General features: G+C 43.1%; 1 protein-coding gene across 2 annotated transcripts in view; it reads right to left on the reverse strand.

Moving 5' to 3' along the window:
• Positions 1-19,138, reverse strand: part of nsd1b (nuclear receptor binding SET domain protein 1b) — a 38,983-nt gene extending 19,845 nt beyond the window's left edge. The window contains exons 1-9 of one of the 2 annotated variants that reach the window (XM_050041439.1): positions 18,905-19,138; positions 16,204-17,099; positions 9,283-9,424; positions 6,479-6,651; positions 3,202-6,259; positions 1,861-1,973; positions 1,484-1,739; positions 639-739; positions 77-119 (exon numbers count right to left, since the gene is read on the reverse strand). In XM_050041439.1, coding sequence (XP_049897396.1) covers positions 77-119; positions 639-739; positions 1,484-1,739; positions 1,861-1,973; positions 3,202-6,259; positions 6,479-6,651; positions 9,283-9,424; positions 16,204-17,082 — 4,765 coding nt within the window. In that variant the 5' untranslated portion in view covers positions 17,083-17,099; positions 18,905-19,138. Of the gene's footprint in view, positions 1-76; positions 120-638; positions 740-1,483; positions 1,740-1,860; positions 1,974-3,201; positions 6,260-6,478; positions 6,652-9,282; positions 9,425-16,203; positions 17,100-18,085; positions 18,743-18,904 lie in introns of those variants that run through there. The other variant, XM_050041438.1, reaches the window with a different exon arrangement.
• Between the last annotated feature and the right edge of the window lie 7,906 nt (positions 19,139-27,044).

The following is a 27,044-nucleotide window of genomic DNA, read 5'->3' on the forward strand; positions in this document are numbered from 1 at the left end:
AAATAAAAAAGCGACGTATACTATAATGAATTGCACCACAGTAGGAAAACACAATGCTGTGAGGTGATTCACTGACCTGACTGAGCCACAGGATTTGAATTATTCTTCAGTGTTTTGACCTGCGAAAAGAGAAACATGATCAAAACCTCTTCCTGTCAAACTGAAGCATTAAAACTTTGTACTGAAACGTCGTAATCCATTCATACGTGATACTGCGTTTGTGTTATCTTCCCTGATCCTGAATACTGTCTCTGTCCAACATGCTGTTCTCTGTCTCCATGTTGCTGCAGACTGAACTGAATTATTTTGTTTTGTGGTTAATTTTTGACTGAATTAATCTAATTACCATTTTGGAGGCTGCAGTTGGTGCTGATGTTGCATTGAACTGTATTAAAACAATATTTAGATATTGAAAATATTTATTTATGTTATCATATAAAAAACATATCATGATAACCCAGTGCAATATACACAGACTTTACAAAAACACAACACTTTTGAGTTTACTGTAGAGCTGGACAACTGCTCTGCACTGGACTGTAAAGTGGTACCTGAGAGAATAAATACACACACGTGACACACACACACACACAGATGTACCACAGATGGACACATGTACAAACAACGGATACATTTACCTTCTTCTTGGGGCCTGTTGAGGCCTCGGCCTCCAGACAGTACTCCAGGATCTTCTGCGTTGGTTTCCTCTTCCGCTTCTTCTCCAGCACAGGAGCACTTCCTGTGAATCACATATGATAGATAAAAACACTCATTGTTGTATATTCACCCAGTAGTTCCCTGACTTTGGCTTGTGATCCTTCACAAAACATAACACAAAGCAAAATAGCTAACAGTGTTTTAGGGGGAAATGTTTAAACGTCTTCCTCTTCAGAGTGAATCCCCTGAACTGCTCTGATGGTTTTGTTTAAATGACCGTTTGAGACCTAAAAATGTCAAATTACCCAAGATTTAAAAAACCAGCAAAGATTCAGGTCTGAAAAATGATCTGTGGAGCAGAAATTAAAGTCTCTTTCCTTCTTTCCTCTCCTGTTAATCATCTCGTGACCGACGACAAATTCATCTGTCAGCAACTGTAAAATGCTGCAAACGTACTGAGGTATCACTATATCATTACTACTACTGCTACTACAACTACAACTACTATTTCCTCCAGCACACAATATTTTTAACTGTGAACTTCCATCTTTGTGACAACAGTTTGGAGTTTTTTTTCCTGTTTCAACATGTTAATTGCTCGTGCACAAACTCAGGTCCATACAGAAATTATTTTCCCAGTTTGGTGTGGAAGAATTTAATCTCAACCTAATCCAGCACCTTTATGATGCACTGGAAGACTGACTGCAAGTCCTCGTTCAGGTGTCCACATTCTTTTGGCCATGCAGTGTGTTGAAGACTTTATTCTCTCTGAGAAAACTTCACATTCTCTGTGTTAAGCTGCAAACAAACACAATAATGTCCTCACCGTTGTCTTTGACGAGGCCTTCTGACAGCGAGGGGTCAGCTTCAGGAGGAGGGGTTAGTGTGTCGATGGAAAGCACCGGTGCATCTTGGGTAGTTGTGTTTTCAGTGCTGGGAATTTGTATTTCAGAGGGTGTTGTTGCGGTGATCTCCTCAGGAGGTGGGGTCTGTATTTCAGGAAGCAAATTCAAGGACGGGTGGTCGTGTGCGCTGTTGTCCGATCCCGGGGGTTCAGACGTGGACGTTATGGGCTGAGCAGCCTGAGAAAACAAAATGATTTCAGTAATGCGAGCTTTGTGTGTAGCTGCAAACAAGTGACGCTTAGTGCCAACAACATATAATTACTAAGTTACAAAAGATCTTACTTTGTGTGATTTTTACCTTTCCAATCAACTGGAGAGGCTTTTTGGTTTTCTTCCTGGTGGAGAAAATCTGATCATATTCTTCAGTCCATTCAATCAGCCTCTTGCTTGGTTTCCTAATTCGTTTATGTGCTGAAAGAAAGTAAATAAAAAAAGACACTTGCTTTTTTTTACTTCCTGATGTTTACAGTAGAGTAATAGAGAAATTAAAGAGTTGTGTCGCCTTTAAGGTTCCATTGGAGGTAATAACAGCGCCAAAACAATATCTGTATAAACGGGACAGCCAGCAGGACGAGATCATGGCTGGCACTGTGTCACATTTTGACGATGTGTTATGCATGCACCCCCCACCTGGGAAATTTGAAAAGTAGCTGGTAGAAGTTAGCAGCTAACTCACAGACGAAGAACAGCGGCCAAAAATGTCTGCAAATTGGGAAAACAATGGAGTCCGGGAGAGCCGTACCCTCTGAGCAGAGAATAAGATCAGCTACTGCATAAAAGAGACGGTAATATGCTGACACATATGTTATATGTCACACTAGAGGCCTATGCAGTTGTGTTACATGTCATGCTTGTCGCACCTCTTTTGAGTCTGCGATGTCATCATGCTGTTTAAAATAACGCACTGTAGGTACTGTATCGATTCAACGCAGGAGTATAAATCCCGCAGTAGTGGCGGCACTATAATGCAATCTCTGTAAAAAGGGCTTTTGAGTCAGATCTACCCCTCGCTCCTCCACAGCTCCTTTCTCTTTGCGACTGTCAAAAAGCCAAACTTTAGGCTTAAAAACAGGAGCCCAGAAACCCCTAGGTGACTTTATAGTGGCTACTTCCATTTCTTAATACAGTGTATGACCCAATCAAGCTTTTAGGAGAGGCAATTCCAAACTTTTGAATGTCTGTGTAAATTTGTTAAATTTTTGGCAAACTGGCACCATTTAAGTAGTTAAAGTAAAAATTTGCCATGTACCTGTGGATGTGCAGACAACTAGGGTTTGGTACCATTCACATTTGAACTGGTACCAGTGCTGGTACCTGCAATTCGACTCTGAGAAAAACTTCTTTTCTTCTGAAAATCAGGGGACAAAACTACAATAACTACAACTTCTCTTTCAGAGAAATAGAATACTCCCAGGATTTGGGTCACACTGTGCTTCAGTGAGGCATCAGTGGCTTAGTGGATAGAGAAGGCACCCCATGTACAAAGTCCCTGTCCTTGCTGCAGCGGCCCGGGTTTGATTCCAGCCTGCAGTCCCCTGCTGCGTGTCGTCCCCTCTATCTCACGCTATCTTCATGCTTAACTGTCCTATCCATTAAAGGCAAAAATACTGCCCACTGGGATAAACTAGACTGTCCTTACCTTTTGGAGCCTTGTCGCCCTCTCCAGCCTTGTACATAAAGTTTGTGTTAGTCTCAGTGCAGCCTCCAACAAGGCCATTCGGCTTTTCCAGACACAGCGTAGTGTCACCACCCCTCTGCTCCAAAGGCACCATGTTCTGTAGATCCGCATTTATTCTGCTCCACCTGTCTTCCTCCTCCACCACTCCTTCACTATCTCCAGGCTGCTTCTTCCAGCCACTGGTCTGTATGCCCAACAGGGACTGGACTCTTGATGAGCAATCCACTCCTGATGAAGAGTCTACTGCTGGCAAGGACTCCAGTCCTGGGAAACCAGGTCCAGACCTGGCAGGACGACAAGGCACTTTACGGTTGGCTTTCTTTCTAACGCCAGTGGAACTGCCCCTTCTGTTGTAGGGCCTCTTGGACGCCTGACTTGTGCTCTCCTCATTGTGTTTGATTTCAATTTTGTCTAGACTTGAATTTGAATTTTTAACATGTTCGATTTGTTGAGCTTGGCCTGTGAGTGTAACCTCTCCAGGCATCACTAAAGGTTCCTCCTTAACATGTGCACTTGGGGGCCCAATTTCCAGTTCTAAGGGGGTCCCGTCTCGTTCTCTAGTGTCATGCAAGTCCTTGAGCATCATGAGAAAAGTGCTGAACTTGTAGTTTGCATCTGGTTTGAAAGAGATGGGTTTACCATCGCTCTCATTTGTCAGGGACTGGAAGGACACCTCTTCGACGTTTTTAAAGGCATTCATAAAAGCAAATGGTGAGGGAGGCGAGGAAGAGAAGTGTATATCAGAGGAATGATCTTCCCTCTTGGCCTTTACCTTAGAAGTAAGGGGTATGAAGTCCATTGGTGGAGTTGAGGATATTGAGAGGTCTTCATCTTCGCTCTTGACATCAACTTCGAAGTCAACCGTATCAGAAAACGTCAAAGAGGGGGTGCTACAGCTAGAAAACGTGTCCTGATCATACCCGCCATTGTCATTATGATGAGATTTAAGAGATTTAATTTTATTGCTAAAGTTCAGTTTGGACTTGCGCGCAGTGTTGCACACAAGATCCTCAGCTTTTCTGTAAGGATTTAAGAGTTCCTTCTGCTCAGCCTCCTTTCTGGCTTTTTCACGCTTCTTCTGTTCCGCCTCCTGCATGGCCCTCAGGGCTCTGGTCATCAGCCGACTGCTAGCTGGGAGGTGGGCAGGCTGCTCATGGAGAAGGACTTTCTTGACTTCTTCTTGAACCTGCTTTGACTTGTGGATGACTTTCTTGGATTTTGCAGAAGACGGGCCTTCAGGCACATGAGCTTTCTTACATACTGAATCCCCATGCTGGTGCAAAAGCAGAGGAGCTGCATTAAAATCTGTACTAGCGGCAGATGTTTTGTTTTGCTCTGAGCTGCCTAACTCTTCAGAGGACATGCTTGTTCCATTGGATGCGGACACCTTCTCTCCTTCTGGCTGTTCTGATTGGTTAGAGGATGAGTAAGTCACATTGCCAGGGCTCACATTTAAAACCTGTTCTGCTTCTTGGCTACGTAACTCATCAGACACACTGGCCACACTGGAGGCAACGATAGTTTTAGCTTTTCCTGATTCTGATGAGAGACGCAGAACACCAGTCCCACCACTTGCTTTCAACTTCTTAACTGAGACCTTTATTGATTCTGAACTGACTACCTGCTCTAGGGAGACACTTGCTTTGCCGTCCACCCAATCTGATTGTTTAGTGGACACTTTGGTCACATCAGTATCTGGTGTTTTTTCATTCTTTGTACATCCAGGATGGTCACCAGGGCTAACAGTTACACTGGAATTTAGGAACTTTTTACCCTTTATGTCCTTGCGTATTAATTTGACAAATGGCAGCCTACACTTCGAGACCAGACTTGTTTGCTTTTCTAGCCTTACTAATGGGTCAGTAGTGTCAATATTTAAAGGGGACCCTGGACTCTTTTTAGTTTCTTTTTCTTCTGCTTGGTCAGAAATCCTGTCAGTTACATGGATCTTTTTATTAGCCATCATGTCTGAATGTTCAGTTCGACCGACTCTCAATCTGGATTGGTTGGACTGGTCATTGACAGTGACTGGGCTAGGCGGCTGTGAGGCCTTTTCAACATCTGAGCTAGCTAATTGGTCAGACAGCAAGCCAGTAGTAGTGTCAGTTGTATTACTGACAATCTGTCTACCCTTTGAATATCCACACTTGTCAGAGGGCACACCAGTCTCAACAGAGACGAGGGACTTCTGCTTGTCTGACAGTCCTGACTGTTCAGTGGGACTGCCAGCTGTACCAAAAGGCCTGTTAGCAACCAGGGGGTTTTTACACTTTGAATGTCCCAACTGTTCAGGTGACAGATTTGTTTCAGCAGGAGTCTTATGCTTGTCTGACAACACTGACTGGTCACTGAGCCCACCACTGGAAGAGGAGGCACTAGGAACCAGTGTCTTTTTAGTTACAACAGATGAGTTCTTCTTCTTACAGGGCACCTTACTAAAGAGAGTGCGGTCCGGCATCGGACTGGTTGTTTTGGGTCGTCTGTCTTTGCCTGATTTACTGAACCACAGACCACTCTGAATCTCTGGCTGCTTCTTCACCTCTTTGACAACTGTAACGGATGGCTGAGTTGGAGCTAGCTTAGACTGACGTTCAAGTGCTTTAGGACACAAAATCTTAGGGACTGAGTCGAGGTCAGAATATGGGCATTCTCCATTGTCTCTATCTGACTGGTCAGGGCTATTATGCAACGTCTTTTTAGAGTGTTTGCTACTCATGTCCTTTGACGATTTACTTGGTTTCTTCTTGCCAGATTTCCTTAAAGTGCTTGGCTTTGCTGGAGTTGTAACTGGGGATGAAATGGATCCATTGGTCAAGTGCGATGACTCAGGAAGTGGAAGTGGTGAAGGGGAGGGAAGAAAGGTTGGCTGGGCCTTATTCTCACTCTCCACTGTGGGACTGTCGTGGAAGGCATCGTCTATGGAGGAAGGAATGGAGGAATCTGTTTTGGGTTTTTCTTGGAGAAAAAATTCCGCTTCTGCCACGCTGGATTTCCAAGAGTCCTGATAACGCTTTGCAATCTGCAGGAAGACAAAGGGTAAACACTGCTCAATATTTGCTCACAAATCATGGCAGTTTACAGAAGAACTGGTTCAGGATAAGTGATGTAACTGAAAGTATTCCTGAACAGGTCTACAAACTTTTATATTGTCTAGCACAATGATAACCTATGATGTTTTAGATCAGGTTTTTATTAGGGCATGCAATTAATTACTCATCATTCATAAAACAGTAATTACAGTGTATTTGTAGTTCTGCTCCCTTTGCTTCCTCCTCCGGCGCAGTAGGGGCAGCTGTTCAAATTCAAACCCTCCATGGAAACTGTGAGTTGCTTTTTCCTCCACCCAGGTTAGCTCCACGGGCTCCCCAAAGGTCCTGACATGGTAGAGCCGACAGGGCCGGTCACTGGGTTCTTAGACGACAACAAAGTCTCATGAGACACAAATTAAAACTACATCATCCTACACAGTAAGAATATGAGTGCATCAACTAGGCAAAGGGAGCTTTAAAATGCAAGGACACTGAGCTCTCGACAATCAAATGTGCATACTAGTGTCAGCTGAAATAATGGCTGTAGATTCATGGCAATTTTCTCAACCTGCTGAGACATTAGGACAATCCGGCAATAGCGCTTGTGACTAGTCTAAAAGGGACAGTTCACCCCAAAAACCAAAAGAATATATCTTTTTCTATTTATCAGTCTAGATTGTTTTGGTGTGAGTTGCAGAGTGTTGGCGATATTGGCTGTAGAGATGTCTGCTTTCTCTCCAATATAATGGAAGTAGATGGCACTCAGCTTGTGGAGCTTATGCGCCACAAATTTTTATTTATTTTTTTTTAAACCAAGAATTACCACTCAAATTTGAAGAAATTCCCTTACGGTGTTGTTGAGATATTGTGTTCATATGATTGAGCTTCATCCAAGTGAATGTCTCTGTACCTGGATATATTCAATCTCCTCAAGATATCGCATTCACAAGACTGAGAGAGACAAGGTCACAGTGACCTTGACCTTTGACCACCAAAATTTATACAGTTCACTGTTGAGTCCAAGTGGACATTGCGCCAAATTTGAAGAAAATTCTGTCAAGGCATTCTCAAGATCATGGCCTGAGAATGGGATGGATGGACAACCCGAAACATAATGCTCCAATACCTCCAGTCAGGGTGATCGCCTGTGCAGGGGCATAAAAAGTGGGTAACTTCTAAGCCCCAGTTATCCGAATACCAACCGAACGGGCCATTTAACCAACGGTTACAGGCCGCCACTCCGAAATGTCGCCATTCCGATGGTCCGCCATCCTGATTTCTGGTCCCTGAGTCCTGACAGTGAGCTATGGCGAGCCTGTAGAAGCCGTATTTCCCATGCATGTCAGCGATTTCCACCGGGGACGCACGCGAGTAATTCAGGCTAACATTACCTGTTTTTCTGCGAACTCCTCTGGTAATTTCATTAAAAAGCATAGCATAGGTCCACAGTAACTTATTATTATTATTATTGGGTCTTATAAGAGTGGGCTACAATGAGTACCGGGCCATCAAATCACAGCATCTGAAGTGAGAGAACACAAAATTGTGTGCGGTACTCATTGAAGCCCACTGGCGAACAACCCCCTTAACGAATGCGCCGTTTTAATAGAACGGAGCACGTAGGCTACTGATCTGTTGCCAAACCCGGTCCCACATCATTTCTTTTCTTATTCACAGTCTATCACAGTTAGTCAACAATTAGTATCACCCCCCTCCCCCCTAAAAAACCCAAAACATTTTTCGTGTACTAATTTTTCATAACCGTTTATGATCTCAAACAAGTGTACATGTGTAAACGTGTACATGGACTCACCCCTAATAGAAAGCGGACATCTCTTCAGCTGATATCTCCAACACTCGACAACTCACACCAAAATAATTCAGGTTGATAAATAGCACTACAGGTAAGAGGAAAAATGTGTATTTTTGATTTTGTGGTGAACTGTCCCTTTAAATATGTATCGGTATCCACGGTTGCAAAGGAAAAACATATCATGACCGTATGATGCGGACAGTGGACATGTCAGTACAACATAACATGATTAACAGAGAGTGATGAAGGGGATCCATGGGTTGAAGATATAATGTAGTTTTTGATGGCAGCATAAGAAATGTGACACTTTTCTTTGCTTGGTGACCTGATCTAATGCAGCATTTGGCATGACAACTGTAGGACATGGAACATTTCAAGACATAATAACTGTGCATTTTGAATGTGTTTTTCAGCATGTGTCCTGTATCATGTACTGAACTATTATCTCAAATAATCCATCAGATTTTTGATGTATTATCAATCACCATTAATGCTCAGCTTTTACCAGCTGGAGATGTCAACTAACTGCAAAAACAATCCATAAAGCACATCACACAATTGCAAACAGCCCTTATACAGTGCATTGGTCTAAGTCAAGTGTCAGCAACATTTACTATGAGAAGAGCCATTTTTGGCCACAAATAATAGTAATAAAAGAATTTGTCTGGAGCCACAAAATATATTTGAACCTTATAATGAAGGTAACGCAGCCTATCACATCTAAATTAGCCAATTAACATTACTTCGAGGTCTAAATGAGCATTCATTAATATGCTTTACTACGTGGTGGCTACTCAAATTTGCAGAGTTGGTGGTGAAATCAAATGAAGCTGTTCACACATGATTCAGTTTTTGGGATTTGGAATCATAGGTAGCCTAGCTAGGAAGATTTAAGACTAGCTGCCACTCTTGAGGTTTGGCAAAAACAGAAGGAAAAGGCGCCAGGCTGTAAACGTCTGAAGCACATTTTAGTTGATGAAGTATTTAAACCTTTTTTTTAATTTGGTGCATTATTTGTTTAGGCCTACAACAATGATAAATGAACATCTTAGCCAACATTTATTTCCAAATGATTTTTTTTTGTCAAAGCCAAAGGAAGCCCCTGGAGAGGGGCTAAAGAGTCACATGTGGCTCCAGAGCCGCAGGTTGCCTACCCTCGGTCTGAGTAATCTCATGAAGTAAACAGTGTCTCAGGCCCACCTTTCACTCGGTGATAGATTCCCTGTACAGGGTCAACGGTCACCTTACAGGGCCACCATGGTCTTCGGTTGAACTTTGCCCAAATAACTTCACCTTCCACAAACTTCACAGGCGGCAAAGACTTTTTCTTGAGGCTGTTTGGCTGTTGACAACACGACAATAAAGAAAAACACTGCAGTCAGACAAGTGAAAATGAGTGACATGTTTTGTGTTCTCTACAAACATTCTGTATCAGAGCTGCAGGTGTTGTTTCATTTGATTATCTGTTGTCACCCACTGCATTTAAATGTGCATGTATTCTACTTTCAAAGGCATCAATTCAGAGATGACGATCATACATGGCTGCCCGATCCTCCAAAACTGTGCATTTTAAATCCTTAATGTTACATTCATGAACAACAGCCAAAGTAACTTAAATAGTGCAAATCACTAAAACGTATAAAAGTTAATGCTTACTTTGAAGCTCCAAAATATGAGACTGCTAGGGATTTGTTTACCTGTACAGCCGGGCTCAGATTGCAGGAGTTCTAAAATACTGAATGTTAAAACAGTGTGCATCACACATATAAAGAGAAACTTCACAGATGTTTTTATCTCTAATCTGATTATTGTTCCAGAGGGAGCCCGAATGCAACACCTAATGTAAAAGGACTGCACTTGTATAGTGCTGCTCTAGTCCTCTGACCACTCAAAGCACTTTCACACCACCTGTCACATTCACACACCGGCGGTGGCCGAGGCTAGCATACATGGTGCCACCTGCTACTCAGCAACCATTCGCATGCACTCACACACCTATGAAGCAGCCATCAGGTGCAATTTGGGGTTCAGTATCTTGCCCGAGGATACTTTGACATGTAGAACGGAGGACCTGGGGATCAAACCTCTGATCTTCCAATTAGTGGATGACCCGCTCTACCTCCTGAGCCACAGGTAGCCCCCAATATCACGTGATCTCATGGGGAAGCAGATGTAAACAAAACGGGGACTGGCGTGGTGCGATTTTAACAATGTTTTGCAGTGAGGAAAACTTCAGCAGAAAGCGAAACGAGTCTGGACGAGAAAAAAGTTGGGGAGATGTGAACACGCGTTGTCTATTCAGCAAGAACAGGAGGTGAGATCTTAACTGTTAGTTTTAGTATGGGACAACAGTTGTATGCTAGCTAACCAGATTTTAAATTGTAACATCATTTGAAATGATCAGGGTGACCCTGATGAGCCTGCAAACAGTAAACTTCTCATATTACCAGATAATCTGGGCCAAACATCGGCACCGACCAAAGTCTGAGACCAGATTTCTTCTCCCATTGTTGGAGAGGTAAATCAGGGTAAATCTGCCCAAAACTCCAGCAGCCTGAGCCCGGCTTGAGAGGTACGTTCGGTGTGTTCATACCAAACGCGATGTGAGTGTTTCAGGCAGCAAGATTACATAGAAAGTCAATGCAAAGACGTGAATGGACACAAATTCCCGCCAGTCGAAGTGATGGATGTGAATCACAGAACGTGACTGACGCTAAGATGTGATATCTGTGTCGCTGTGTCGTGAAAGCCTATTAGTGTTGAGATCTGGCTAAGATTCTTCTGGTGTTACAGAGATTCAGAAATGAAGGAGAAACAATGTTGTTGTCCATGAACAAAGCTACACTCAAAATCAGTACTGTACAGAGAAAGAACAAATACGGACTAGAAAGAACTCAGAGATTAGTGAGCAAAGCCATAACGTTACATGCTAAGCTGTTTTGTTGAGTTGCTCTTTAAGTTGGTCTTTTATTGTGGAAAGTAAACAATGGAAGGCGTGACGTGGTAATGTGCTGCCATGACAGTATGATAAATAACAAAGAGTGTGACTGTCTTGGTTCACACTGGCTCAGGGCATGGAGCCTCCATGTTAACACTCAGCTATCAGTTGTACTTCACTGCAAACCAAGTTAGCATTTAGCTGGCTCCCCCAGTTCGTTAGCTAGCACAACCTTTAAGGCAAATTTCTGCGAGTTGCAAAATGCTCCAAAAAACACTAGCGGCCATATATGCAAAAATTTGCATCTTGTTTAATGTGAACACACACTATAAGATGTTTTGGATCTTGCATGACTTGTCTTGGCTTCTTTAGGCATTTGACTGAACTGGTGTGTTTACAATCTCTTCACTGTTTATTGTTCCCAAAGGTCAAAAATGAACATTCATAAACCAATATTGGCTTTCTTTTCATCCATTATTTTCAATTGACTAAACAGCAAAGGACAGTTGAGCTTTGTATTGTTCAAAAAATCATGATACCAATACCAGCAGCCTTAAAGTGATACTAACGTGTGCTACCACATGTCACAGGTGTGTCGTATCGCCATACATTGGAACATTGGCGGACTCTTGGCACACTAAAGTGCCAAACTGTAAACACACCGTGCTCGACTTCATCACACCACAGACTGTTTGGGTCATAGCTGCTGCTGTCGTGAGCCAATCACCAACATGTTAAACTGAAGAATTCTTGTGGTGTTCGGTCATTTTTTTTTTCTAGACCTGGTACAAAAAAAATCAAATGCAGGTAACGTTTGGCTGGAAAAGTTTCAATACGACCTGGAATTGGATTTTTTTGGTTGATACTTTAAAGATATTGAGTACCCAGCAGTAAAGCAATGGTTACCAACTGGTGGGTCGCGGTCTACTTGACAGAGACAGCAAACTAGCTTGACGACACGGCCAAACGCAAGGAGGACGCCGTATGTATTAAACTATGTGGACCTTGAACGGGCAGGCAGACACAAAATCTAAAGGATTGTTTGCTTAACATTTTCTGCTGCACGTAGTTCAAGATTTAATATTTTATAACATTTGTGGATGTGGAATCTTTTTTCAGTGGATGAAGGATAAAAGACGGGGGTACTTGATCGAGGTGAACAGTTTTTGAAGAGTTAAACATGATGTATGTTTATTTATGTTTAATATATTTCATATTAGTGGATCAGACATGAAGATACTGGGGGTGAGCTCACTTGTTTGATGGGTGGGCCATGGGTGTTGTATGTGTTGACTTCCTGTGTTGTGTTGTTTTGTTTTGTCATTGAGATTTTAAGCCTTTGTTTTGTTGTACTGAATATAGTGAGAAATCTAAATAAAATCTTAGCAAATATACATATTTTACACATGTAACACTATATAATAGGTCAAAGGCTTCAGCTTCTATCCAACAGTGTTCTTAACAGGCTTTTTCTGAGGTCTAATTTTAGTCTTGTCTTCAAACCACAACACAAACCACAGAAGAGAAACATTCCAACCTGGTGGCGACTGTTTCCTTTGTGTTAACGGGAGTTACTGCTCACAGCGGCAGGTTGGGTGGACTGGCGGGTAAATGAGCAGGCCTGAGTTATGACTGGCATGAAGCAGGAACAGCCTGAGGGCTAATACTGGTTGCAGCTATGATGTAACCCTGGCTGGAGCGTTTTAAAGGGATAGTTCAACATTTTGGGAAAACTGCTAATTTGCTTTCTTGCAGAGAGTTGGATGAGAAAGCTAATATCACTCTCATGTCTGCCTCTTGAGTATAAAGACAGCCAGGGGATGATTAGCTGAGCTTAGTAATAAAACAGGAAGTGTGGGAAGAGCTAGTCTGTAGAGGTGTTGCGGCCCCGACACACCAAGCTGGTGGCACACTGCCTCCCTAGTCTTTGCTGTGTGTCCTGCATCCTTGGCCCTTGTCCGCTTTTTTTCAGCCGATTCAACATGCTGAATCAGCAGTGGCGACGGTGGAGTCTGTCACTGAATGAAATCACTCCGATTGGCAGTTCAGCTCAGCGCACCAGAACTCCCATATAACCTTTTTGTCGAAGCCAAAGGGAGCCGCTGGAGAGAGGCTGCGGAGCCGCAGGTTGCTGAACCCTGTACTAGTCAAATGACCACTGCAAACAGTTCAGTGTTGTTTCTATTCATCTTGTTGCTATGGCTGACTCATTCTGAGGACTCCATGGGCCTTTTTCACAACAGAGATTTTGACATGTCACAGGTGTAAATAAAGAAATAAGTGATGGCCGAGTTCTGTTGAGCTGCTTCAGTGTCACAGTCCTGGTACTGGGCATGTTGGCTCACTGTCACAGCATCATGACGAACTCACTGGGACACTTAAACAGAACACAGACACTGGTAATGTTATTAGTGACATTGGTGATTTTCCTAAAGTGACAAGTCAAAATGTTTGCTGTGTTCGACTGACCTGTCTCTCAGATGATAAGTGGCGATTTGTGCTGAAACACTGATTAATAGAAGTAAAACTAACATGGCTGCATCAGAGTTATGGGCTCCATCCTCTTTTGTTGGATTTAGTGTCACCTCCAGAGCAGTGCCAACATTTTCTGTGGAGGAAAATGTCCCCAAGGCAGGCGGCGAAATAAAAGCAAAACTTGTGATAGCGAACAGACAAAGGAGACTGTCCATGCTCCCAGAATATAAGAACTGATGATGGAACGTTTTAAGACTTAAAACTATAAAACAATATCTACAGTGCAACATACAATGAGTTACTATTAATGGATTTTGTCACTCCTGTCAATATTCTTCGTCTTACTTGTATTTGAGGGATAATCATGCTTTAAGTTTTGGAACTGCAGTTCCCATAATGCTTTGGGGCTGTAAACAGGTAGTATGGAGTTCACAACTTAAACACACTGTTTTTCCACTAATATTTGTTCACATTTCAGCAAAAGACATTTAAAAGTATGCCAAATGTACTCATGGACGTACAGACGATCATCACTGGATGACTTAAAAACGGAGGAAAACTTAAAAATGTACTGATTCTCGACACATTCTGGAGTTATTAGGGGCGTCTTTTCTCTATGATTTCTAATCGGATTTATTTAAATTTGTTCACGATGGACATCAGAGGTAATGACATAAGTTCCACCGAATACAAAATATGTATCGTGTGTGCGCATTTACATGCGACTCAGTTTTGACTTTGGAGTGTGATTTTTGCAATCAGGCACTAAGGGTTTTTAAAGAAGTATTTCACTGCTGAAAAGTCGGTCTTTTCATAAAACTGTCTCTGCAGTACAACGATGCAAATACTTTTCAAATTGGTGCGACATGACCAGAAAAAAAAGAAAATCGCTGTGGCATTTGGTTTTACTCAAGAGCACGAAAAGCTATAACTACCAGAATGCACTGCACTGCACTGTCTGTTTGACACAATGGCGCCCAGCTGGTGACAAACCATCTCGTATTACAGTTAAACAGTGATGTAAAACGTGTCTGAAACGTCTGAGGCAAGAAAAAGGCAACTCAGTGACAGAATCTTGGTTCATATTTGATCAGTGCTGCTTAGTTTTACCATTTGATCTCAGTATTTCCAGCCTCCGTTTTTACAATACAGGAAACAGAATAGCGCCCACTTCCTGTTCACAAATGATCATATTACAGCAAAAAAGTGCACTAAAATATGTTTCTGAAAACATTTTAGGCGAGAAAAAGGCAGTGCAGTGACAGTCTTGGTTCATATTTGATCACACTGCCTATTTTTACAGCTTGATCGCAGTCTGGTCTGAATTTAAGAGACAGACGGGCCGCTCTCTTGCTCAATCCACTTTACTCTTTTAGCCCTTTTACACTTCTGTTTACGCCGTTTTTTTAAACACAGGAAAACCTGCTGAAATAGGCGATAGACTACTTTTCCATTGCCGGTAGACGACAGCTGCGTACAAGGCTCTGCAGCAGATGAGTAGCAGGTGAAAATGTTATGGTGGTTACTCCACTTATTCTGTCTCTCTTTCAAACTTGGTGCAGACTAATTGGGACGATGTTTAAGCGCTGCTTGGGCACAGACGGATGGTATTTTGAGGTGACAGGTCACTGCATCTCAACAGTAAAGGAGGGGTTGTGTTTCCATCACTGCCCAAAAAAAGCCGATGAAACTCCAGCAACACTCGTAGTATTTAGAGCAACTTCATTACAAGACCAACACGACCTTCATCAGGGTCATCAAGGCACAAGGCCACCAGCCAAATTATGTCAGTCTCACAATTAAGTTGTTCTAAAAACTGTAAGTGTTCCTGGAGTTTCAACACCTTTGATTTATCTCCCTTCTTTGTGCACCTTGAAGTTGGCGACGTCGCTCCTGAACCCTCACCCTGCCACTACATACAAAGTCAGATGTTAGAGGGTTTGTTGTGCAGTGGGAAAGGGGGCTTTTGTGTCTGTGGCAGCGGGGTACAAAAATGGCAAAGTACAATCTGTGGATCAACAGCCCAGGAGCCAGTGAAAATCTGAGCTGAGAAATGAGTGGGGAGATCTGGGAGCTGGTTAGATCCAGGGAAGTTTACCACAGTTCATTTACACAGACTACCCACATTGTTTTGATTTGTTTTGGTTTAAATTCGGCAAAGTATCCCTTTAAGTGGGAGCCGCTGCTGCAGCTGTAACAGGCCAAATCACTGTCCAATCCACAATAACTACCTTCCTGTTGTAGTTTCTAAAACACCTGCACACACCTGTCACTTTCACCTACTTACGCAATAAAGCCTCACGCTCTGCTCCTTCAGCTCTCCTCAAAGTTTGAAAACCTCTGGAGAAGCTGAAGGTTTCCTTTAGTTCTTAGTAAGAAGAAGGAAACCATATTTATCAGTGACAGAGCTGCGGCTGTGGAGCCGTGTTTCGCCTGAGCCGACCATTATTCACTAGGAACTGATATTGTGTTACAGCAGGTGAAAGGCAGCGCTGGTGTTCATTCACTGGGTTTGTGTGTAATCCAGCACCATACCACATATTTTCTATTCAGGCCTTTGAATGAGCGCCATTTTGAAATTTCACTGTTTCACTGTCTCTCTGCATTAGGACAGCTGTCTGTCTAACAGAGATGTTGTTGGCGCTGACCGACCTGTAAAGCTGTTCTTTTGTGACAAGTTTGCGTGGTGTAATGAGGGTAAAACTTGCCAATGAATGCCTTGAGGGACTATCCTCGAGTAGGAACAGCTCGGTGTCACTCTCCCACTCGTCATCCGAGCCGTCCCAGTATCTCCTGCGCTGACCTGAGGACTGGGACCGGGTGATGACCTTGGCGGATGACAGGGGAGCATCCTTGGAGTCCGAATTCAAGTGTCCAGGGGTGGACGGAAGAACATTCCGCGCCTGCTCGTGTTTGTCCTGCAAGCCTCCCAGAGGCGACACCCTCTCCCGCTCTTCATCATTGTCGTCATCCTCAAACAAAGAGGACTCAAAGTGGAGGAAACCGTTAGCAAAGGGGCTGTTGCTATCAAGAGAGAAGGCCGGGCTGGGCGGGCCGGAGAAACAACCTTCGTTCTTTTTCTCTGAGACGACAGGGTCGCTGCGATTGGCTGCTGGCATGTCTCGACTTTTAGTTTGGACAACAGGTTGTTTAGGTCCAGCTGAGGAGCTACTGAAGCTCTCTTCCCTGTTGGTGTTCTGGGTGCCAGAATAATCACCGTCAGCCCAGGAGTCCCTCTCCATCCCCTTCCCCCTCTCCTTCTTACTCAGACCCCACTCCCAGCTCCTCTCGGGCTCCCTCACCGGCAGGACCAGGTCAGGCTGGCTCACCATGGTGGTGAGGTGCTGCAGCCTCCTGAGAGGACTGTAGGAGGATGAAGAGGAAGAAGAGGAGGACGAGTGGTCCCTGTGTGAGAATCCATAGACGGATGCATGCTTGAGGGAGGAGGCGGTGGCAGACATGGTTAGCCCGAGCCTATGGTCATGGTGTCTGGAGGTGCAGGAGTGGGTGGAGAGGTCGCGACCAGGGGTCAAAGGGCAGCTGGACTGATGAGTCTCCCTGCCAGGGCCTGGGTAAGGCCCACTCATGCTGGCATGGTTCCTCCCTGAAACACAAACAGAAACTTATAAGTGTGGACCAAAAAATTCTGAACATCAAAGTTTGGCTGACTTTTAAATATAATCTGCAGATTCTCCCCGACACTGAGGCTCGGCTGAGAGTTTCATTTGCTAATATTTCCCACAATCCTGCAACAACATTCCTGAAACAAATGACACTACGTCCATGTTTTCCTGCACAGCATGTTTCTACAATCTGTCACAACATCTCTGCAGCTTATGTGAAGTTATCCGGCAGCTGCTGATGAGATATGTTTAACAGTGACACAGCTCACACATGAAATCCGTGAAACACACAGCATGATCTGCCTTCACATGATGTCACAATAAACCGTAAACACTCACTGGCGACGAGCGGATCGACCTAACGTGACATTTTCCTGGGTACCGACCCTGAGCAAACACCGCAGCCTCCCGCCGTACAGCCTTTAAGGAAACAATTATCGCGATATGATGAAAATGACATCAAGTAGCCTCCGATAAGGTCATCAGCCTGTAAGCTCACGCGCATGCATACAGTAGACACACACACATACACACACATACACACACACACACACACACACACAATAAAGGTAATAAATTACAGCGTCAAAAATCAGCCGCGCCGGCGCTGCAACCACCAACTGGAATTAAAATGGACCCGTTCGTGCGCGCGCGCGCGTGCATACCGCGCGTGTTCATAGGTGTGTGCAACTGCATGTGTGTTGTGTATGTGAGTGTGTCGTCCGTGGCTTGCATTGGGCTTCCATGCCTGCACGAGACGGAGACACTAAACGCCAAATAACACGAGACGACACAAAACAAGTTCAACAACACACACGCGCAAAGACACACACACACACACACTCTCATAAATACACACACACTCTCACAGGCTTCCCTCCCCGACAGATGCAGGCTATGTGTGCATCAAACAACAAAATCACGGAGAAAACGCCACATGACACGGGATCTGTCGCGAGAATCTTACCATTCCGGTGTCGGCCACCGCGCCCGTGACCCTCAACCTGCTCATTTTGACGTTTAAATGTGCCAATTTCCAATTTTTTGAAAGCGGATGAGGAGAGTCCCAGCGGCAATACTACTAGGCCTGGATCCTCTGAAACGTACTCACTCACTGCCCCCTCCACCTCCCTCCTCCTCCTCCTCCTCCCTCCTCCTCTCTACATGCGCTAAAGCTTGGTCCAGCGGCCCCGGGAACACAGATTCAGGCGTGTTGAGCTCCTCCAGCGACACTCCCCCTTCTGCTTTGTGATAACTACAACTTTATAAATCGTCGTGTATAGATCTGTGCTCTGTTGAATGGCTGTTTCCTGCCCGCACACTCTGCCTGCCCCCTTCAAAGTCAGTCTTCTCTCTGCTGTGCGCACTGCCAGGCGTCACCACTGCCTCCCTCCCCGGCCGCTCCACAGCATGGAGCACAGAAGGGGCCGTAAATCTCTCTTCAAGAAAAAAAAATTAAAAAAAAAAAATCTGAGCTGACAGCCACTGATATGAGAAGAAACGCACCGGGCAAACCACACGACACCTCCAAAAACCCACCCCGCCCCTCTCCTTAATTACAAGCATCAATTATTAACCCAAAGCAGGCTGTCAACACCACTGACATGTCACATGCCAAACTTGTGCCAAACAAACTGGCATCTTCTTCCTCCACCAAACCCCCCGACACGCACTCCTGTGGCAGCACACATGCGCCCTGACACGACACAATAAACAAATGGAAGTAATTCAAAGATGTCCTCCACTAACACGTCTGAGGAGCAGTGAAAATGGTGCAGCAGGCTACCCGGAAAAACAGACGGGTTTCCTTCCCTGAGCCGAGTTGCTGTGTAGTCTGTGGCTGCACACCCGGTCCCTTCAAAATGGAGTCCTCCAGCCTTAGAGGAGGAAAAAAAAAACAGGCCACAAAGTGTTAATATATGCTCGATATAAAGTTCACCCAGCCACGGAGGGACTGAGGCTCACAGCGCACCTCTGCGGGGCTCTGAGGGGTCTCTGGAGGCTGCTCTCAGTCCTGGATCCCTCATGCCACGACATGAACAATTGTCTTTATATGTTCAGCCTCCCAAAGTCACTGTCTTATGAGCGTTTGTGCCACGACAAGGGGGGACTGAGGCATCCTCTGTATGTGTGTGTGTTTGTGTGTGTGTGTGCCAAACGCACGCCTAAAACACACATTTAATGGCACTTAAAGCGTCGTCAATACTGGTGTTTGGTCACTGACTCTGTGCATGTGAAGAGAAAGAAACACACGGGGTGTGTTTTTTTCCAGAAACGAAGCTGCAAACAGCTGCAGCTGCTCGGCCGATGAGACTGAGCTGAGCTGCGAGAGGTTTGCTCTGCTGTGGTGTGTCTGATTGTTAAAGGTGAGATCTGGAGATTTGGGGACGATGTGTCAGTGAGGACAGGGGGCGGGGAGAGGGGGGGTTCATGTGTAAAAAGAAATTGCCCCCCTTTACGCACACACTCACACACACACTCCACTCTTGTCATCGGGAGGCGATATGGGAGACGGCGGATATGATCGACATGGCCGCAGCACAGCAAACCCTCCTCCTCCTCCTCTTCCTCCTCCAGTGCAGAATAAAGCTCGGCTGGGTCACTGTTGAGCCCACAGCACACACACGAGTATCTGCAGGACTGTCCGTGGGAACATTTGACGGTTTCTGAAACCTCTCGGTCAAAATCAGCTCCTCACTTTCCCCCGTCTTTTTTTTTTTCCTCAGCTGAGGAGGAGGCTCGGAACATTCAGGATGCGTTCTGCTTTCAGCCTCGATCTCAGCAGAAGGAGAGGGTTTGGTGAGACAGAGAGAGACAGACCTGTAGAGACAGACAGGAGGGAGAGACAGACAGACAGGACAGGACAGGGCCTCGCGTGCTGCGGGGTTTTACGCAGCGCAGAACAGCGCCACGGACCGGCGGCAGCGCGCATCTCCCGGTGAACCGGCGTCATTATGACCATTAACGTGGTTTCATTCTCATGTAGAGCAGCCGGGAGCCGGTTAGTCAGCGCGAGTTTCCGCCCACAGGAGTTTCCACTGCTGCATCACAGCGGGTTTCATTTGACGAAGCGTCAAAGTCAAAACTTGTGTTTGAGCCTGACCCTAATAAAGAAACCTAAAGTCTCAGCACAGAAGACACGAGTCCTCTGAGGCATGTCACACCACAGTGACACCAAAACTCCTGTTAATAAGTCATTAATACAACTTCTCTAAGTCTCAATAGTAACATCATATTATAATACAATCTATTACTTTATTATGATGTAAATTACTACTTTTCAGTATCACTTGTCAGTGTAGTGCAATGTCATTTTCTCAATTCATGTGCAATACCACCTCTCATTGTTACATCATATACAATATAACATTGTTTATGTTAACTGATTTTTCCACCGTTTTAGTTCATTCTCAGTTACTCTTGTACTGACCTGACTTCTATTGTTAATCTGTGAGTCACTGTTTTTTGCTTTTGCTCCTTAAACACTTCTTATGTTGTATATTCTGCCAGATATTTAATATTCTATTGTTTTTAAAACTGGGCCCAGTGACCCTGACCTGGGGAACCAACTCGTAGTTACTGGTTGTGTCATTGTTAAATTGTTACTGTAATTTGAAGCTTTCTCTGGCACAATAATTTCCTTTGGGATGAATAAAGTTCTATTGATTGAATTAAATTGGACAGATACATAGATAGAACTTTAATGTTGCAGCAGGTGCAGGTGTAGCTCATTGTAATCACCTTATATACTGCTGGTATAGTTTATTAATACACCATCATTTATTAGTTGATTTATATTTTGTTTTAGTACTCTGAATTTTCAAAGTAACTAAAGCTGTCAGATAAATGCAGTGCAGTAAAAAGTACATTAAACTTGCATAAAATGGGAAAACTAAAGTAGGCTACAAGTACCTCAAATTTGTACTGCAGTACTTGAGTAAATGTACTTAGTTACATTCCACCACTGTTAGCATAAATACAACTCTCGTCAGTAAATGTTTAATGATGGCAGTTATGACTCTGTTTCTATTCAAAACTAACACTAGTGTTTTTACATTTACAATTTGACAACTAATCTAGAAAGTAAATGACACTTTTTGAGGTACTCATTTAAATTAACAATGATTTAATGCTCTTTAAATGTAAATAAGGCGCCAGAGTTCATAAAACAGCATCAAAATAGATCTTGTTTATGGGGTTGTATGGGGTCCAAGCTAAGCTTTGAATGTCCTCAGAATTTAAAAAAAAACTTAAAACAGTGCCCGTTATAGCTCACAAACATAAAGACCACCTGTATTAACCATGACCAACCAACATCTCTCACTGCCCTCATTCACAGCAGTCGAGAACCGGGCTTGTACATATGCATATTGTGAAACCTTTGGCTGTGGTATTCATGTGGATACCACCTGACATGTTCCACCCACTCAAACACCGTTGCAGACCAAGTACCCCCAATGGCAGTGGCCCACCAGCAGGATAATGCACCATGCCACACTGCAGACATCACTCAGGAATGGCCCAGGGAATGTGACAAAGACCTCAAAGTGTCAACCTGGCCTCCAAATTCCCCAGATCCCAATTTGAATGAGCATCTGTGGCATGTGCCATTAACCCACCTCACAACCCACTGGACTAAATGGATCTGCCGCCAACGCACTGGTGCCAGACACCGTAGGACACTCCCAGAGATCCTGTGTCCATGCCTCAACAGGTCAGAGCCAAGTCCAATCCAAGGAGGCCCCACCTTGGATTAGGGGTACATCTGGGGTACCGGCACATCACAAGCATCCTTGAGCAGACTGGGACCTGGGAAATTTAGAAGCCAGGTCGACACCTTGAGCTTTTTGTCACGCTCCACAGGCCATTTCTAAACAGTTTTTGTGGTGTGGCATGGTGCATAATCTTCTGAGGGGCCACTGCCATTGGGGAGTACTGTTGCCATGGGGGTGGGGGTGGGGGGGTGTACTTGGTCTGCAATGGTGTTTGAGTGAGTGGAACATGCCAGGTGGTATCCACATGAATGCCAGAACCAAAGGTTTCCCAGCAGAACAATGCATTGGAACAAGAAGATATATATACACATAATTCATTTATTTACAGTCAGTTTGCTTTCTTTCTCTCTTTCTTTTCTTTTATTGGAACCCAAATGTCCTTTTCTTGGTGAAAGACATTTTTCACTTTTGACAACATGTTATGTGTGCAACCCACCGCTGGAGATTTTAAAAGTAGCTGTTAGCAGTTAGCAACTAACTCAAAGAGGAAGAACAGCAGCAACTAAATGTCCACAAATTGGGAAAACAATAAGGTCCATGAGCTCCTTACCCTCCGAGCAGAGGACGAGATCAGCCGCCATGTAATAGAGACAGTAAATCATAGTTTTTGCCATGTTAATGTCATTGTTATTGTTTATAAAGTGCTGCTGACGCGTATGTTGTATGTCACACTAGAGGCCGACTTTTCTTTTGATTCCACAACACCGACATGCTGTCTGAAATCACACATTGGAGCGTCATGATACTGCCGGTGTTTGGTTTTGTGTAAAAATGCTAAGCAGGCATAAAAAAGGGACTTCGTAGCGGCTCTATAGCGCCATCTCTGTGTAAATAAACTTATAGTGCCGGGGCAGACTTAACAATTTTGCACCTTTAAGGGTGGAGCGACACCTCAGAGGACTTACACTATGTTTTTTACACAAAGTTCAGTCTTTTAACTGATATATTACCCAATTTTAATTTAGTTATGGCACTAATTTCTTAGAAAAAAATAACTGCAAACAAAACCAAACTTTCATTCTGGGCTTTTTAAGGGCCTCCCTACTGGGGCCCTGGGCAATTAGTTCCAAACTTCTGTTTTTATCGAGCTTGAAAAATCCAGTTGTTCGGAGTGTGCACCTGCAGAATAACATGCAGAACAGTCTGAAGCTTTTCTCATTTTCATTCTTTGGGCAGATCAAAAATGTAATTTCATCCAGTCTCATTTATTTCCAGCTGTTCTTGTTTCAGTCTCATTTGTTTAATTTGAACTACTTTAGTTATTGTTAAGGTTTTATTGTTTCATTAAACTGGCTTTGTATTATTCTTTCTTTTATTGCTCTTTTTATCTAAGTTTCTTAAATGTGTCCTTGATAGCTATGAACTTTTCTTTTTACTTGTCTTTATTATAAATGAGGTCTCTACCTTAATGTATTCCTGAGTTAAAGTCAAGTTGAATGAATGAAAGTTACAGTTGGTGAAGACATCCTCACTGTGACCTTGTCACATGTCCACATTTGGTCATGGACTTTCCACATCCACATACGACGTCCAAGGAACCCTGGGTGTGTTGGTTGTTGACGTTCTGGGACGCTGCGTCATCTTCAGCCTGTTACATGCATTGTCTGTTTTCAAAATAAACTTCTGTTTTCACAGGAAATGTATAGTTTGCATACAGTCTCTTTCAAAATAAAAGCACTATGTTGGTACAATACCGGGAATCAGCGTGTACTACACACGTAGTTAGATTTAGGAAAAAAGAACAGGGTTTGGCTTTACAATCTTACGGGATGCGAACACCACCCCTCCTGGTGTTTGTTGGACCCATCCATCTCCCCTCCTGCCTGCCCGAGTTGAACTGTTGCTGCCTTAACTTTCGTCCTTGTCCCGCTGCGTTTCCCCTGATGTTGCTAGGCACCATTAAAGTATAACGGCAACCGGTTACATATCATGCCAACGTTAACGGACTGCTTTTTCATTGGTTACTGATGCCACAAGTCACTGCCCAAGTGCCGGATTTTGACAACTGGAGTGAGACCAGGCTTGTGAAAGTGGAGCTAATTAAAATGACTTTAAATACTGCCAAGTATTTAAAGTAATTTGAATACTTAATGCCAGGGTAATGCCATACCCCGGCATTAAGAAAGTCTTAATTTAATCTATAATAATTCATTATAATGTATTTGTTTATTATATTTTGTATTATTAATATGACTCTGTAAAGTAACTTCAGGTATCCAATAAATGTAGTGGAGTAAAAACACAACATTTCACTGTGAAAAGGGAAGTACTGAGGCTGTCCAGCCCCTCTTTGTAATCACTGACCTGAACTAACAAACTGTATGTAAAGTAGTTAAAACTAGTGAAAACAGTGAAATGCTGCTCACACACTGATCAATCAGTATTAACAATTTGATAACTTTACATATAATAACACATCCTGCTTTTCCTGACAGTGAGTACTTTAATACTACTACTACTACTACTACTACTACTACTATTAGTAATAATAATAATGATAATAATAACGCATTTTATTTCTAGGCACCTTTCAAAGCACTCAAGGACACGCCACAAGACACAGTTTAAAGATAACAAGCAGCAACGTATTCATAGATCATAAAGTTAAACAATTCAGTAATATACAATAAAAAGTTAATAAAATAACTAGACAAAAATCATGACTATAAAAGCTGTGGTGGATTGTAACTACGTACAAATCTGAGGTACCTGTACTTTACTTGAGTATCTTTTCATGCTATACTTCATCACATCTTAGAGGCAAATCCTGTACTTCTTATTTTACTACAATTACTTAACAGCTTTAGTTACTTTACAAATTAAGATTTTCTTTAATTATTTCAATAGTTGTACTTTATACCTAATAATGTTGAGTTTTGGACTGTTGGTTGGACAAAACTTACTCTGTGAAGGTGTCACTTTAGGCTCTGAGTCACTGTGAGGCCATTTCTCACTCATTTTTACAAACTGAACAATCAATCAATTAATGGAGAAAACAGTGGCAGATTAACCTATAATGAATATAATCAGAATATCAGTATACACAGGAAGGCAATCCAGACACTCCAAAAGGATAGAAAACGAGGAACGAGGTATTAAACAGCCTTTATTGTAGTGGCTAAATCATTGAAAGTGCCAACATGTTTCATATCAGGGCTTTAAACACATACAACAAAGGTGTGGCCCCTTTAATCATAATATCAGTTCAACCTCAGCCAACTACAACAGTAATTGTAGCTACTCAACATTGATACATACATTACAACAGTCATGGGGATATTTTTCTACTTTTAATACTTGAAGTTTTCCTGATTACACTGACATACTTTTACTTATGTAACATTTTCAATGCAGGACTTTTACTTGTATAAGACTATTTACAGTGCGGCATTATGTTCTTTTACTTTCGTAAAGGATCTGAGAACTTCCACCACCCCTACTTTAAAGTTTTGAGCTCCACTATTGAATCAGCAGAGTCCTTAGCCACCTCTGTCGGCCAGTCTTGAGTTTCAGTATGTAAAATATGATGTAGATGCAAAATAACATGAAACAGTGAGTGATTTCTGTCGCCAAACGCAGCAGTAGTCATGACACATCTATGCCGGCTCTTCTCCTTGTGACTCAGCTCTGGTTTCTATTCTGGTAACATGAGACTGAGAGGGTTCTTATGTTCTCATGACGTAGACCTGCTTTTCTTTAACAGGCTTTGAATATGTGTTGTGTAAATATACGGAGGTAGGGTCTTGCTTCAGGGCTGAATATTATCAGGACTGCTGGAGCCTGAAAACACCATGTAATGGACAGTAAAGGTCAAAATGAATAGCTCCCTTTATGAAATCAAACAAAACCCTGAACGTTTCCATGGAAATTACCAAAAGTGTTTATGAATAGTTTTTCAAGTATTTTAGAAGCAGTTCAACTATAAACAGACTGGACAACTTTGATGAGAAATATGAGTTACTGAGTGAGGTGTAAGAGTGATCGATCAACGTCTTTAGCAGTAATGGATTTGTAGAAAATATAGCAACAGCAGTAGATTAAAAAAACAGCACACTGTGGGTGTATTTATTGATTTATGTAAAGCGTTTGACACAACTGATCATTCCCTCCTTCCTCAGAAATGTGAATATTATGGTATCAGAGGTGTTGCACAACATATTTGGTGTCACCATGCAAAGAAACAAAATACCTGTAAGCATTCCATAGCTAAACTGTGATTATTGTGTATATTGTATGTAGAGTATAAAGTCACAGACTTCCTTGAACACCTTTTAAATGGACAGTTATCCGATCTTGATGGCTTGGATTCAGGAAATGAGGCAGATGACAACAGGAATGAGATAGATGGTGAGTTTAGAAGTAAAGACTATTGTTAATTCATAGTACAAGGTTTACTTTTATTTCATGCCTTATATTTAAGCTCTAAATTGCAGCAAATGCACAAGAGTACAAGAGTGAGAATATGGAAAATGAGTTAAAATGTGATTGTTTTGTTATTGGATAGGGAGAGGTACAGTGGAGAGGTTCCATGCATGCCAGAAGACTTGAGGTGACAGCTGAGGTTGAGATAGAAGAGATCTAAGGCCGTGTAGTGACAGAGGATCAGGAGGAGATGACAGTAACCAGGGAGGAAGAGATTAAGTGGCGTCATAGGACATTCACAACAATCATTGATACTTCCTTTGAGAATCCTCTGATTTATGACAGACATCCCATGAGCTCCTATGAATACTTCAAAACAGCATATGAGATCTTTGATCTGATGACCGACAGCACCAACATTTATGCCATGCAAAGTGGCACACTAGGTTTTAAAATGACTAGTTTGGGAGAAATCAGAACCCTAGCTGGTCTCCAACTTGCTATGGGAGCGATGAAAATGCCAAGAGTCTGCATGTACTGGGAAGCTGAGATGGACATTGGTATTTTTCAAAACACCATGTCCCGTGACAGATTCTTCCAGCTCCAGCCACATTTGCATTTGGTCAACAATTTGGAGAAGCCAGCAGAGAACAATGATGTGTTTTTCAAGGTACGTCCTCTCTACAATGCCACACACAGAAGATGCTTGGAGCTTCCACTAGAGGAAAACCTTTGTGTTGACGAACAAATGGTGCCATTTCGGGGATCTTTATCTGTCAAGCAATACAT

Source organism: Epinephelus moara, chromosome 3 (assembly GCF_006386435.1).
Source record: "Epinephelus moara isolate mb chromosome 3, YSFRI_EMoa_1.0, whole genome shotgun sequence".
Lineage (NCBI taxonomy): Eukaryota > Metazoa > Chordata > Actinopteri > Perciformes > Serranidae > Epinephelus > Epinephelus moara.